Source organism: Lepidochelys olivacea, assembly GCF_965140295.1.
Source record: "Lepidochelys olivacea isolate rLepOli2 genome assembly, chromosome: 8".
In the NCBI taxonomy this organism is placed as follows: domain Eukaryota; kingdom Metazoa; phylum Chordata; order Testudines; family Cheloniidae; genus Lepidochelys; species Lepidochelys olivacea.
In genome coordinates, this window is record NC_140418.1 from 5,136,442 (window position 1) to 5,152,500 (window position 16,059).

The window sequence follows — 16,059 nt, forward strand, 5'->3', positions numbered from 1 at the left end:
GCCCCCACTGCTTGGACATTTTATCACCGGGGAGAGCGAATGCTGGGCCATTATTTATCTGGCAGGGTGAGAAGCCAGGGCCATTCTGCCCTGGGGATCCTTCCCCATTCAGAAAATTAACAGCTCAGTAAAATGACGGTACCTTCATCTCTGTTATCAGCTTACCAGTGTAGGGCTTCCTTGTTCCAGATGGAGGGCCCATGCCAGGGGAGCTGGTCCTGGACTCAAAGCAGCAGCTGGAGGACTTCAGGGGAGGCTCTGCCCTTCAGTGAACAGCCCAGCAGAGGGCGAGGCACGCTTTCACGTGTGCTCTTCACGAATGAGCAGATGCCCAGCTGAGGAGGACTGCAATGGTTTGCTAGAAATACCACCGCAGTGCAAAGTATTAGCTCCCAAAGACTGCCCTTGCGTCAGGTAGAGGGGTCCCTCCTCAATCAGCCAGCAGCGAAACCTTTTCACTTAAGGTAGGCCCGCATAATTCCTGCTCCTAAATTTTGCAGCTCATGTGGCTGCCAACACAATGCTTAGCCTATCGCGCCTTTAAAAGGCTTTTGGCAGCTCTCGGGAGAGGTGCTGGATAAACACTGTTAACCTGGCTGTGGAAATGGGAAGCAGAGGCAGAGGGACTGGCTCGATGCAGAGTTGCACCGGTTTAACTTGTGATTTTAAACCAATTTAAAGGGGGGCCAAATGCTGTGTGAACACTTTCATTTTGGTTTAAACCAGGCTTATTTCAGTTTAGCTCAAAATTGATTAGGAACAGGTTTAAACTAAACTGAAACAGGTCACCCAAACTAAAAATATTGTCTACACAGGCAGGGGGTTACACTGGTTTAACTAAACCAGTGCAGATTTGTGGCTACAAAGAGCAGAGAGGATAAGGGCTTGTCAACTGGGGAAAGTTTTACTAGTTATTCTGGTAAATCATACCAGCATAGTTAAATCAATATAGTCATACCAGCATAGACCCCTGTGTGGGAACGCTGATTCCAGTATTATTTCTTATTCTCATTTCAGTTTAGCTTAAACCCCTTCCAAAGTGACACAAGCAAAACCAGATAAAGGCACTCTAGTTCTGGAATGAGTGTGTCGACATGGGGAGTTATATCAGTATAACTATGGCAGTTTGAATCACAGCTTAGCTTATACCGGTATAACTATTCCAGGTAGAGAAGCCCTAAGTGACTTGCTCAAGGCCAGTTTTAGAGCCAGGACCGGAACAAAGGGATTCTTGACTGCCAGGCTTGTGCTCAGATCCCTAGGTCAGATTTCTGTTCTCGGAAAGCTCCGCCAGTTCTGCCTGTTTTCCCATTAGCGCAGTAATGTGGGAGCAGTTTGCAAGAAACCAAAAGGGCTTCAGAGAAAGACCTTCCCGAAACTGAGAATTCCCTGGCACTCTAATCTGAAAAGAAATCATCCTTCATAGCTCAGTCCTCTAGAGTTTTCTAATTGATTTTTAGCCACTGTTATTTTATTAGTAAGTAAATAAAACAAAAAAACCCTCGTTCTGTTGCCCCTATACATCACTGATGGTGAGATGGCCCATTAGACATTCCAATATACGGGGAAAATTGTTGTCTAGCAAGACGTCTAAGATATGGTTGGCTGCACATTCCTGGTGGGTTCAGAATGGGACCAATCTCTGTCTGTTCTGTGACTCTGAAGAGCCATGCTCCAAAAAGCTAAGCTTCCATGTGAAACAATGAATTGCATTTCTAGCCCTTCTGAATGGCAGCAAAATAACCAACTGTAGACTGAGTCTGCAGAAAGCCTGAAACAGTAGCTCTAAGAGAGCTGTGAACTGACCTATACACCTTAGTGGGACTCTGAAACCTAACAAGGACAATTTAAATGTTAATGTCTTACACTATTCCAGTGCTTACTACTGTAGCAGAAACATCCAGTGTATGTGTTTATTCTACAACCTCAAATTGCCTGCCACCCCTCCCAGGTATCCCTTGTTCAGCTGCCAAGACATCCAGCTTCTTCTACCTAGTCACTTCTATAGGGTAGGTCAGCTTTTTCCAGATGAGAATCTGTGGCATATTGAAAATTCAGAGGCACAATAAAATAAATGGAATTTAATATCAAAATAAGTCACACAAATTACTGCAACTGAGAGTATTATTCATTTCTATATATAATTTAATATAAGCCTTCAGTTTAGAATTCCCCAAAATCTGCCACTGAATTTTCAGAGACCAGGGGTTTGTGTGGCAGAATTCAGTTCAGCTTGCTGACAAGACACAGATCCTAGGTTATAGAACCATAGAAACGATGGGCTGGAAGGGACCTCGAGAAATCATCAAGTCCAGCCCTTATGCCTAGGCAGGACCACAGAAACCTAGACTATCCCTGACAAGTGTTGTCCAACCCTGTTCTTAAAAACCTCTAGTGATGGGGATTCCACAACCTCCCTTGGAAACCTATTCCAGAGCTTAACTCTCCTCATAGTTAAAAAGTATTTCCTAATATCTAACCTAAATCTCCCATGTTGCAGATTAAGCCCATTACTTCTTATTCTGCCTTCATTGGGCATGGAAAACAGTTGATCCCCATCTTCTTTATAACAACCCTGAACATAGTTGGAGACTTTTATCAGGGTCCCCCTCCGTCTTCTTTTCTCAAGACTAAACGTTCTCAGTGTTTTTAACCTTTCTTCACTGGTCAAGTTTTCTAAACATTTTTTAAAAATATTTTGTGTTGCTCTGCTCTGGACTCTCTCCAATTTGTCCACATCTTTTCTGATCACTATTGGAGGATACTTTTACAGGGACATAGGCTTATTCTTCTTCCATTTCTTGCCCATCTTTAATTGCTGTACTGTGAGCCAAAATGGATTCTCTTTCGTTGTGCGGGAACACTGGCATGGCCACACTAGATCAGACCCAAGGTCCATCTAGCCCAGTATTTTGCCTCCAAGAATGGCTGGAGGAAGATCCTTCAGAGGCAGAGGCAAGGAAAATGTACAGTAGGCAGTTATGAAATAACCTGCCCACAGGAAAAGTCTCTTCCTAGCCCCCATCAGTTAGTGGTCATCTGATACACTGAAGTACGAGGGTTTATATGCCCTTTCAAACGTTGGTGGTCATCCCCCGCACCACTTTCAATCCTTACTAGTGTAACTGTAGCTGATCTCATTATCTGTGTAAATGTCTGAGCTGTTTGAATCCTGCTAACCTTTTCACCTCAATGATCTCTTGTTACAAGGAGTTCCACAGGCTAACTGCGTGAAAGAGAATGGGAAAGATGTCAAGTGTTCCAGCCTCTGAGATACGTATCTCGAATAAAAGTCAAGACTGGGGAGGGTTTTTGGACCAGTGCTGGTTCTGATTTGACTTGGAGCTGACAATACCTCACGGATGGCAAAAACAAACTAAAAACCTCCTATTCTGTTCCCAACCCCCCCCAAAACTCCAAACAAACAAGAAAGCCCTCAGCATTCCCCACCCTCCTCCCATCCACCACAAATGATATTTTTGCCTTCACTCGTTGGGTAAATATTTGATAGATTCCCAATTTGAACCTGAAGCAGTTTATTTGGCTGCTGTTCACAAGTCAGGCACAGCAAAACTCAAGGAAATCTAGTTTGATCCAGGTTGGGTAAGACTGCCTCTGGGGTAACATCATTTTCATATCACACATCCAGCACAGGCACAGAATGGCATGGACAGCTATGAAAATGGACCGTGAAATCTCGGTACTTAAATTCCAGGCGATATTTTTCATTTCTTATGTAAATAAAATCAAATAAAATTAAAAGCACCGTTTGCAAAAGAGAACACAAAACGAAAAATGTTTCTATGTTTGATCAAGCAAAATCCCTTTGTAGTTCTACTAAGAAAGAGAGTTAAAACAAAGAGAGCTGTTAAATAAAAGATCCAGGTACCAAAGAGCAAAATTTAATGAAAGCCGAAACTGTTAACTATGGATTCCTGTTGAGAAAAAATGTCAATGTCTTTAAGAGTTTTCCCATTATTCTAGTTTTAAGAAAAGTGTAGTAAAAATACATATTACAAGTTAACATTTTTTTCCACGCTTTTGTTTCATTCCTTTTTTCACCCCTCCATTGATCAAAAGCATTCTAAGATTGAGTCTCCTGTCTTATTTTCACAGGTATTCAGTCCTATCACAGAAAGTTTGTTCCTACAAGGCCATCTAACTGGCTGTTTCAATTGTTGGACACAGCTTCTTTGACTCCCTGCCACAAAGGCAGCGGGGTCTTTGAAGGTTGATGGGGCTTATTTCCAATTCCACAGAAAAGTGAATCTCTGCAGCCTGCTCTCAGTGCAATTTCAGGTGGCGAAATAACTGGGTTATGAAAGGCCCTGGGACAAGAAAAGAATCAAGCCTCAGACTTTCCCAGAAGAGCTCTGGGACAGAAGCAGGAAAGCACCCTCGATGCTGCTCCACTCCTGCACGTATACAGAACTGAAGTAAAAAAAAAATAAAGAGGTGGATAAAATAATAATAATAAGCGCAGAGATGGTGCCCTTGAAGAGTTATTCTGAGTGGCTGATGAAAGTCCTTGTCTGGATGAAAGATGGAGACTACAAGGGTTTCCACTGGCAGGAAGAGAACGCACAAGGGCACAAGACATGCGGTGCCCTAGTTAGGGTCCTTGAGTTTTTGACTTGCCAGTTTCCTGAGGGTGACCATAGGAGGAGTAGAGTCAGAGACAATAGATGGGTAGCAAATAGCTAAATGGTAAAGAACAGTTCAGAGCAGGTCAGTCGTTAACGGTTGCTGACATACAGCACCGCACCATGAATCATGCGCTAAAGAGAACTGGTTTTCAGCCAGTCGTGCTTATGAAAAACCACTCAGGGAAATCTTCACCACCGACCTGCTCAAGTTATTTGCTTGTTACTTTCTCATCAAACTCTCTCTTCTCTACCTATCCTCCTCACGCCCCCAGTTTCTCCACTTGCCACATTGCAATCTCTGTTACTTTACAGATAAAGCAGCCCATGAGCCTCTGGTGGCAGCCCCTTGTCACTGTGCAGCATTCCCACTGGCTTTTGGAAGAAGCTTCAACCTCTTAAAAAATCTGAAGTGACTGTTCAGACACAAGTGGTGGAAGTGTGGGGAGAGGAATGGGGTAAGAAGGGTATCTCTTTGACAGATCTTCTATCTCTCTAGAAGGTCCCCTTTAAATGATTTGCTTTTGGGGAGGCCCTCTCTGTCCCCAAATGAAAAACATTCTACTGTCCATGCTGGCAGCTTCATAAAATGAAAATTTTGTAGCAAAAATAAAATTAAAAAAATACAGTGGGGCAACATTGCCAGCAGCTGGACCCCTGCTGCATGTCTTGCACTCTGGATTTTGCCATTTCATTTCCAGTAGTAGCAGCACTGGGTTTTGGATCATAGACAGACTTTTCTGTACCAAGCAGGGGAACCAGCTGGCCACTTGTGAGTTCCATTTGCTTACTGAGGATGAATAGGCCAGAATCCATTGCCGTTAGCTTTGCCACCAATGTGACTGGACAAGTGGTGATTTCTGAAGCTGAATTCAACTGGGCCCAACTTCAAGGAAGCATCACAGAAGCTTGTGAAGCTCTTGAGGGATGTCCTCCTCATTTGTTTGATTACATGGGATCTTAGTTCTTCTCAGGAGGCTGGCTTGGCCAGTTAACCATGAAATGTCCCCTTTCATTCACGACTGGCCATAAGGGAATTTCACAGCCAAAAAGCAGGAATGTCCAGAGTGTAGCTCCACCATTTCTAGCTCCATTTTACTTGTTAGCAGGCTGTCTGGTTGCTTTGTAGATGGTTTACTCCAGGCTCAGGGTGGTTCTGTCATCAAAGAGAGCATGTACAGAAGCAAAGCAATGAAGAAATGGGTGACAATTGCCCATTAACCCCAGATAAGTTAGGCAGGGGGTTGGACGGATGTTATATTTGCTTTATCTCTTCCATATGCAGCAGTCTGCCATGATCTTAGTCCACTGCTGACTTGTCCACTCTAGCCTGCCATGCGTGGGGGTTTCCCCTCTGCAGGGTCTGGTATGGATTCATACCCCAAGTTCAGAGCAGCTTTCCCTTGAACCACCATTAATCGTCTCTGGAATAGTTATGACATTGGCCTTGGGCTCTTTCACCGCCAGTTACAACTTTCAGCCATTGTCTCCATCCAGCCACTCCTTCCTCCTTTCTCCACCAAAGTCGATTTCTGTTGCTGTTTCAGTTATTTTCTTGTCTCTAAAGTCCTTTTTTTTTTTATAGGGAGAACAGAGAGATCCCTCCACAGTACTATCAGCCTTGTTACAACAACACCGCCCCCACAGTGCTGAAGCAACAGATGGCAGAATCGTGATGAATCACAGGGTTATATGCTGACACTCCCAGTGAGTTAGGTTTGCCTTTTATTTTCCTTTCATTGTTAGTAGCTCAGACATTATGGTTTGCATCCCACACTGAACCTGATTAAAGGGTTGAGTGGGGAAGGGGGAGAAATGATGTCACCCTGACACCATGGGAATTGGTAAGAAAAAATATATATATTGCACACACAAAGACTTATTAACAACCAAGTTAAAACAAAATGGCACAGTCTTCCTCAGTGCTCCAGTGGGTCTGCATTCCAGGATGGTCCAGGAACCTGCTGAATCCCGTTACCTGTCTCCTTATCGCAGTACAGACTGCTATTGTTCTCCTGCCTGTGGATCTATCAGCAAACAACAAAGAAAACAGATTTGATTTCCTCAGGAAGATCCATCGAATTGTCCATTTTGTCATCGTTGTTTTTCTTGCATTTGTTCGGTTTGGTTTTGGCACTGGAGGGGTGGGGCTGGCGAGACCCGGCTCTCACCCAGGTGATGCATCGTGGCTGATTATAATCCCGTAGCTCCCAGGGACATCCCAGTGCTGTGACTCATGCATGGAATCGCCTGCATGGATTTGGGGAAATCATGGCTGACCACCCGTCCATTTTCTCCGCTGCTTCCTGCTGTAGCTGGCCTGGGAAGGGTTGCTGTCCTTATGGCTTCGTTGATTGATTGCTGTGGGATCAAACAAAAACCCTTTTTAGGAGGGACGGGGGGGTCTCCCCCTGTCCTTAGAAATGTCTGAAAAGTTACAATATGAAATACTCTTGCTTCCTTTGTTTTTATCTTTCCTTCATTCCCTAACTCCAGCAAGGCTCCTGCTTTTCTGCAGTTCTTTATTGCATCTATTTTACTTGCTTACACCTCTTCTAGGTTCCAAGTTAAACGATTCCGTAACACCTTGAGATACAGGGCACACGTGTCATGTGCAGAAAGTGCTCCACCTATCGACCGGGTAAGTTATTGACCATTTAAATACATGGTGATCTCTAAGGCCCTGATCTTGCAAACACTTAAGGCATTCTCATATGAATAAGTTAAGCATATGCCTAAGGCTTTGTCTACACTGGCAAAACAAGATGTGCTAGGAAACCTAACCTAATTTTCCCAGTCTAGACAAAGTCTAAGGTTGTCTACACTTGGAAATTTACTGAAATAGCTATTCTGGAGCAGTTATTTTGGAATAAGGTTCAGTATTAGATTCAGCCATATTAGTGGCATATAAAACACAACTCCTATGCTTCCTTTACCTTTCCCCAACTCTCATTGGTTCGGGCTTATTTTAAATCTCAGTGGGGAAAGAGATATTACACATATTTGGTTGATTAAATGTGTAATCATCATTGGTGAAACATTAACAATGTTGAAATAGAAACATGTAAACTGAAGAAATGATCATGTATTCAGTTTTCAAATCTGGGTAAATTTTAGTGCTCATAGAAGTGAGACTCTCATAGGACTAGTCAGACATAACCTAAATGCCATAGTGACACATTCTGACTGGCTTCCATGCTCACTGGAGTGGTCAAGTGGAGGATATAGGGGACAGATTGTTTTCAAAGGGCACAATTAATGCCAAACTTTTACCCGTAAATGGTAATCCACCCCAATTCCCTTGCTTCTCATATGAATCAAGATGAATTCGTTCCACAGGCACTCTCTGGTTATTAAACCCTCATACCGAGAAGTCTCTAGTATAATCCTATCTGCTCTTTGCCATGGCACTCTGAAAGGATAACAGTACCATGTGGGGGAAAGGCCTAGTTTGTTAAAAACGGTGTCCCTAAGTCTCCAAATGTGCAGATGCACTTTGAAAGATTTGGGTGCATATCACAGTATATTTTCTGTGAAAATGGTGTTCACGGAGTTAATGATACTCTGTTTTACCTGAGATTGTTGGATCTAGGAATTGGTCCAGCAATAAGATACAGCAAATGTTCTAAGCAGCCACCATTATTGCTTAAATATAAATAGCATCAGCACAGTAACACTTAATGGAATTACAGGGGCTGATTCACTACTGAATTACTCCATTTTTATCTTGATGCAACTCCATTCTTTTTTTTGGCATGTATTTACACCAGTGTGAAACTGAAGTAAATGCAGTAGTGCATGAGCCCGACAGACTGCAGCCTTGAAGAGCTAGTCTTTGTTTCCTTGAAGCTAGACTGTAAGGAATTGCGATACATTCCTATGGTCATTCATGCTAGGGTTTTGCTTTGTATTTGAGATCTGCATTTGCACTACACAACGGTGTAGGTCTGACTTGACTGTCAAATAACTCATGTATTCATATTCGTTAGCTCCCTCCATTCATTCTCATTCTTTCCTTTCTAAACACACCAACTAGCATATTCACATCATCATCCCTATAACATGGGTTTCCACCCTGGGTCTGGGCTGCATCCGGTTTAAGAGCCTGGGTGGTGTCAGAGAGATGTAAAAGGCCTGGGAATGTGTTGCCACCTTCATCCGCTTTGTTTCACTTCTGGACTTGTAACAAAACTCGACTAAGGCAACCAGCATGGCTAGTCCGAGCCCTCCGATCAGGATATAGAAAACCCCGGCCACGTTGCTGAGACTCAGAGCGCTTGTCTTGTCCTAGAAAGAAAGGAAAAGGGGACGGGACATGTGGGAGGGGGAACAGCCAAATGAATATGGGGTTGCTTTGTAAGAGGCACAGTACAATACAGTAACACTGACATGTCACCATCTCCCTCTTTAAACACAGGCATGACATTTCTAAGAGCATTTTCAATTTTTGATTCAATTTATTTTCAATCTAATGTTTCCCTCACACAAACGAATAAACATTTCTCCAGCAATACAGCTCTATGTAAAGGTTTGGATTCTGCTTTTCAATCATCAAACTTAAACACTTATTTACCCCAAATCCCTAGTTTAAATTATTGGTTAAAAGAAGAAAAAATTCTCTGTGTTTGTGACATTTGCATGCCCCCAATTTTGCTCCTGAAATTACCCATTATCTTGGAAATGCTTGTTCCTTTAGTCCTAGATTGTATCCCCCGCAACTTCTGTTGCTGAGCAACACGTCAAGATGCCTTTATTTTTTTAATTATTATTATTTCTCAGTACAATATTCAGGTGACACTGGAGATGAGTAGTCCTCAGATTTGAGTTTGATTTCTATTTCAAAGGCAATTATTGCATGTGTAACTGAGATGCGTGTCTAACTTAATTATTTGATTCTCCAGAAATAGGGTTATTGATTGCAATTACTCATATCTGATACTTGTATAATGATGTGACAGACACCGTCTAATTAATCCCCATGGCAACCCTGGTTAGGAGGCAATATCATATTGCCTCGTTTTACAGATGGGAAAACTGAGTCACAGAGTGCTGGATTCAGCCCTGGTGTTAGCAGGTGCAACCCCACTGAAGCAAACAGAATTGCCACCACTTGCACCGGGGCTGAATTTGGGCTGCAGAGGTTTACCCAGGCCACATAAGTCCCTAGCATTGAAGAATTCCTGAGTCCCCTGATCATTTATCTAGACCACACTCCCTCCTTCGGTTAAAAGGTAAACAGACCTTCCTGCTAAGTGCTAATTGCTGCTCTGTGATATCAAATAGACACTTGTTCACTATTAAGGAATGCTGAGGGCAGGCCCAGTGGCATGGTATTTAGTGCTCCATTCTGCCATGTGGGAAGCCAGGGCTAGACTGATAGTGCTTGGTAGGTCAGGCATTCTGGGCTGAGTGCTCAGCCCCTGGGCAGGAAGGGAGAGCCATGTGTTGCTCATCAGTGATCCAGCCAGTTAAAGAGGAAGATTAAATGAACTCTGGCACTAATTGCTGGGAGGAGCAGAGCTCTGCTCACATGCAGTCTCCATCAGCTGGGTGGTTTCATGATGCTGAACTGACATTCTGACAAACATGGATCCTGTGACACAAAGGATTTGTTTATTTCATGGACTATGCAGATTTCGGGAGGGCTGGTTTGTTCACGTTCCTTGGGCAGGTCTTACTCTAAGCAGGCAGCAGCTATCAAATCCTTGAAAGGCCCCTTCAGCCAGCGGGGGAGGAATCAGTGGCCAGAAAGCTACAAACAGGTATTTTCGGACAAGTGTTAAAATTACATGAGCATTAAAAAGGCTTCCAGGATTTAATAATTCGGTGGCCACACAGGACTTTCCAGGCATCCACTGTCTGACTCACAGGGGCTTTAGGTAGGCACCACAACCCCCTTGCAGGTGAAGAAGTGTTTATTAACTAAGGGCACCTTAGAAAGTCCCCCTAATTCTTGGAGCAGGTGGCGATTCTTGGGTCAAAAATATTTTTAGAAGAAAACCAGCCTTTTATTTCAATAGGAACATTTTTCATGAGAACTTTTGTTCCTTGTGAAATATTCTGTTTTATTTGACAGACCAGAATAAAAATTTCAGGAAAAAAATAACTTTTTTTGTTTTTGTTTTTAAATTATTCACAGGAAATACTTACCAGGTACTGACCAGCTCTACTCTGCTGGGCAGTTCAGTAAACAGGATCCCTTTTTCTAATGTCCTCTTAGCGCATTACAGGGCTCCCTTTGGGACATACACTACAGTACATACCGTGGGGCACTGACGTAACTTCCCACACTGGATTCCTTCAGCCAGAAGGTGGAAGTGCGACTCAGTTAGAGTGACAGCTGCCAACTGTGCATATAATCTGGGTGGATGGAAAAGTCTTTAACTCGGATTTCTTTTCCCTCTCAATTAACCCAGACCTCAAGAGCCTTGAAAGCAGGATTGCCATTGTGCAGTGTACTTTGCAGCCATATAGTATTGAGATCTACCCTAGGTGTTTAAGCATGAAGTCGACCTGCTCCAGAAGCTCATCACAAGGCATGTTGCTTCCATCTCTTGCATAGCCTTTGCCATGTCAGTCAGATTATTATCTAGCTCATTCTTTCAAGCATACTCTCTCTAACTGAAGTTAATTTGCAGGTCCCCTCTTAGCTTTTTGGGTGTGCAACATCTCCTCCTCTAACCTCTGTCTCTGCAGCTGCCACATCTGCAGGAATCATTCTGTGGTCTGTCTTTCCATGTTTTCTCCCATTCTTGATTATGTTTTGTTGCAGTATGTTTTCTCTGAAGATTACTTGGAATCAAATTTAAGAGCCACTTGAAGTCTTCAAGGCAGTTTGAGCAGATATTTGACAGGGCAGACCAGTAGCTACCAAGAAACAGGGTTAGGCCTGTCATATAACACACCTCTCCAAAGGCATATTCTAAAGGGATTTCACCTGCCAGACAGAGAGACTGAGAAGACCTAAGTGGGTTCCTCAACTTTTTGCTCTCCTTGTCATTCTGGGCTGCCATGTCTTGCCACAGTATTCTCCCATTTCCTTTCCATCTTAGTTGTCGGATTCACATGGGAGGTGTCATTCCATTAGCTTTAATGGGAGTGGGATCTGGCAGATAGGCAATCATGCTCCTATTTATAGATTTTTCTGTCTGACTTATGCTAGCTATGAATCTTTTGGTCTGGTCTAGTCCTGACGGCATTATACTGCCAGGCTCCAAGCAGGGCAGCCAAAGGCGGCAGATCCACCACAGCCCCTTTGCTTTTCAAATCTCTCACAGTGTGTTTCTGTTCCAGCTGCTACTTTTTTCTCCTGAGTCATTTTACCCCTGAAAATTGAGTGAACTGAAAGTCGTCACTCCTTCCTCATCCCTGACAGCTGGAGAAGTCCGGTGACTGCACCCCTTCAGCTGGGGAGAGCAGCTGCAAAGCCCAGGGGTATCTGCCTAAATTTCACTACTGCCACCGTAGTAACATAGTCCCAAAACAAGGGCACTAAGAATCCAGGGGACAAGCCTGGCTGCAGCTGAGCCATGAGGAACACTGAAATCACACAGCGTGTGCTTATCTCAAAGCCTGTTGTCGGGATCCCGGGTTAGAACTGAAATTGCTCCAATGGTGGCTGTCAGCTTCTTTTCTTTTACTCCTTTTCTTCCCTCCGCAGGCAGGATTGAGTTTCTAATCAGCAAGCAGTTCTTTAGCATGTGACCACTGTCTTGCAGGTGCAATTCCTTCCCAATGGATAAGAAATACCCGGCTCACTAAAGGGCTGTGAGGGCTAGGAAACAATGCCTGCCATGCCATGGCTTGATCTGCTGTTTCAAAGCAGGATCCTCACTTAATAATATTACTACTAACACAAGGAAATGTACCCGTCCTGCACTAACTGCCAGCGAGAACCCAGCCCCCTCGCTGACCCTCCAGTCCTCGCCATTTGGGCTTTGTGACACCACTCCAGAGCAGATGCTCTCCCAAGGAGTTCGCCCATCATGCAGCCAGCTTGTTAGTGGGAGTGTAAATGTCGCAGCTTGTCTCCTGCAGAGGCCGAGAGTTACGGTGGGGGAAGATTGGCAGGTGAAAAGAGAAAGAAAAGCCCGCTGTTCAGAAAGCGCGGCATCATCGCCATGGCAACCAGGCACCTTCCAGTCTGTTCCTTTCAGCCAGTGCCACTTGTCGTTATTTATTCTGCTCTCCTGAAAGCCTTTCAGGTGCAATTTCCTTGGCTTCTCAGCAGGGGAGCTCCCCTCCCTTCACCTGCACAGCCAGAGCCCATTCAGAGCAAACGGTGACCTTAAGGCAAGTAGTCCAGGCCCTCACGGCCCACTGAGAATGTGAACTGGTTCTTTGAGCAAGATGGCTGCATTAGCCACCAGGCTTCCCAGGATCCAGCAGAAGCCTGCGACCTTTACACCAAACACCAGCCTGCCTTCTCCCAGGAGACCTTTCAAAGCCCAGCATTGAACCATTTAGTTCTCTAGCTGTCGTCCTGGAGCACCATTGCGGGACTGTGAGGGGAGGATTTGTACACGACAGATAGTGGACACAATTATGTAGAAAAAAGGGAAACCAAGAAAAGGTTTCCTGAGGTGAAAGGCCACCATCGGCTTGAGAGCCAGCCAATTTAAAAAAACATGGTTTCAGAAGCTACCCCTGCCCGAGTCCCCCTCTCTGTTTTGAAAGTTTTGCAATCACAGGCCCAAGCCTGGCACCTGCATGTGTGTGGGCAAACCCCTGCGCCTGTGTACAGCCTCACTGTCTTTGATGGAGTTCCCCGCGGGCGCAGGGAGCTGTCCATATGGGGGTAACTGCAAGATGGATCTGCACTGGCCTGCTTTGAAAATTGCTCCTGTCTTCTCTGCTGCCTTACGGAACACCTGCCTGGACAGCAGGGCAATCTGATGGATTACATGGGAAACCAGTGAAACTAACTTATACACACAGTGCTCTCAAAGGCACAAAGTAACTCAGCTCTAACCTCTGTCACTTACACATACCCTAGAGGATAGCTGGAACAGCAGCAGGTAAAAAGTTTTCACAGAGAGTTGTGTTTTTAAAACTGACTGCCTCTTCCAAATGTTTTTTCAAGGTAATATGTTGTTCCTTTGGTTACAAAAGAGAGACAGGGACTTTGGGAAGTCAAAGTTTATCTGGAAGAGAACTTCCCCAAGTCCAGGGGCTGTTCTGATTTGGCCCCTCATAGGGGTCTGGGTCTGCTGCAGTGTTGGGAGTAGGGAGGTAGTTGCCAAGTTTAGAAATGAGATATAGAGGCATCACTTACAGACATAGAATCACAGAATCATAGAATCATGGGACTGGAAGGGTCCTTGAGAGGTCATCTAGCATGATGACTAATGTAGCCAATCATGTAACATCTTCTGAAACCAGTTTCCATAAGCCAGAGAAATTTTTGCTATTTAAAAATGCTCTGAAGGCACCAAAGATTTTACGTATTCCAAGTTCTCCCTGACTACTAACTAGCCTTGAGCAAAATCCCAAGATCCTGTTTACAGTGACCTGCAGCATTATTCTTTAGTACTAACATCCTTTAGAAACAAAAAACCTTCTAACTGCAAACCAAGTTCAGGTAAAAACATGTGGAGACCTGGGATGGTCTTGCCATGTGCCAGGGTATATGGGGAATGGCCTCTGATCCCTTCTGATTTACTCTGAGTCCTGGCATCTCAAACACATATGTTCCTTCTCATGCATGTTCCACAGCCCTCTCTCCAGCAAGGTCAGTTCGATGCACAAGCAGTACCACATGGTGCTCAACTCAGTCTGGCCTATTCTCTACCTCTAGCAGTAGGAGTGGGAACTTGCCACTCAACCACCTTGGGCTCTGTGTGTGTTTGAGGGTCTCACAAATCCTAACTCACAAGCTGTCCTTTCAGTGTAGCCAATCAATGACTATAACATGAAGAACACCAAGTGTGTGGATATGGGCGTCATAGCTAAAGGTGTGCTATAATTCCTGTAGCTAGGTATGCATTTCATAACTGTCTGACGAGATAAGCCAGAGAAGAGCAAGCAAACAATCTCACATTCCATTAGGGGGCTGATATTCTTTGGGATCTATTATTTAAGAACTAGGTTTCATCATTGCTGTTGTTGTTTGCCAGTGTGGCACTTTAGGAGATGGGGACTGGGGGCATATCAAAGGGCTGTATTCACAAGAGGAATGGCTGCACAAAGCATGCAGCACACATGAGCTGTGGACTTGTTCAGTTCCTCTATAAAGAGGAGGGCAGGTGTGTTGATTTTAATACTGATCAAATGTATTAATTATTATTTATCATTATTTATTATTTATTGTTTATTGTTAATGCTGAAGACATTATGCTTGGGACTCAACAAGGAGCAGAAGAGATGGCCCCTTCCCATAGTAGTTTACAATATTTACTTTAATCCTTCTCTGATGATTCCGAAAAAACACATGTGAAGTTAAGACACGTGACCATAGATTTTTACACATAGAGTTTCAAGTTTTACACATAGAGTTTCAAGTTGCAATAAACTTTGCAAGGATTATTTTTCCTTGAATCTGTCCAGTAAATTAAAAGGATCCCTCTACTCCTTTGGGTTCACTGTTTGCTAACACAAGTGGGCAGGATGAGTTATTACAGAGGAAAAAAATCAACTAGGGAACTTGTAGAGTACAGTAGCAGTGTCCACATGGGGACTTAGGGCGTGGCACAGCTGGGTAGTGTGAGGTAGATTTACACCGCAGACTGCCATGAACTTGTGTTTGTATAGACAAGTCCTGACTAAAAATACATAACTCCAGTATCATCGCAGAGTAACTTAATGAATAACTTGTTAAAAAATATATTGTACAGTATATAAACTTGTAGTTCTAAAAGATTTGCCTCTTCACAGGTGGAATGATTTAAATCAAAGCAATTTTAATCATTTAAATAATTTGTTTTAATTGTATTTTGCATTTGTACTTTTTAGTTATTTTCCTAAAGAAAGGTTGGTTTTTAGGCTCCAATCCCATTTATTTCATATGTGATTCATGTGTGGTTTTTAAAAGTACATATAAATAACATGTGATCTACACTGAGGTCATATGATCCACATAAATCCAACTGTCCCAAACCTTTCATTTTGGTTTTTTGTTGGTTATTCTATTGTGTGGAATGAAGCACTAGACCTGAAATTTCTTTCAGAATATTGACAAAGGGACAGTACTGTAGGGATTCTGAGCCCCACTGCTTATTTTCTTTTTAAACAGGATCTGTTTCACATCCATTTCCTTTAGGGTATTCTATTAGCTATGGAGTTTCTCTAGCACTGATGCATGCAGGTGTGTGGTGAAAGCAATAAGGAAGCTGTGTCATCACTTCAGAGTTCAGGGTACACGGTAAGGTAATTACTCTTCATTTATATGGTAACTGTTGATCATTTGGTTACATGGTAA

At 43.6% G+C, this 16,059-nt stretch overlaps 1 protein-coding gene across 3 annotated transcripts in view; it reads right to left on the bottom strand.

The window, feature by feature from the left end:
- Positions 1-3,512: 3,512 nt before the first annotated feature.
- GRIA1 (glutamate ionotropic receptor AMPA type subunit 1) overlaps positions 3,513-16,059 on the bottom strand; it is a 162,043-nt gene continuing 149,496 nt past the window's right edge. For 2 of the 3 annotated variants that reach the window (XM_084637716.1, XM_084637715.1), the window contains exons 15-16: positions 8,796-8,930; positions 3,513-7,025 (exon numbers count right to left, since the gene is read on the bottom strand). In XM_084637716.1, coding sequence (XP_084493842.1) covers positions 6,837-7,025; positions 8,796-8,930 — 324 coding nt within the window. In that variant the 3' untranslated portion in view covers positions 3,513-6,836. The remainder of the gene's footprint in view (positions 7,026-8,795; positions 8,931-16,059) is intronic. The other variant, XR_014712800.1, reaches the window with a different exon arrangement.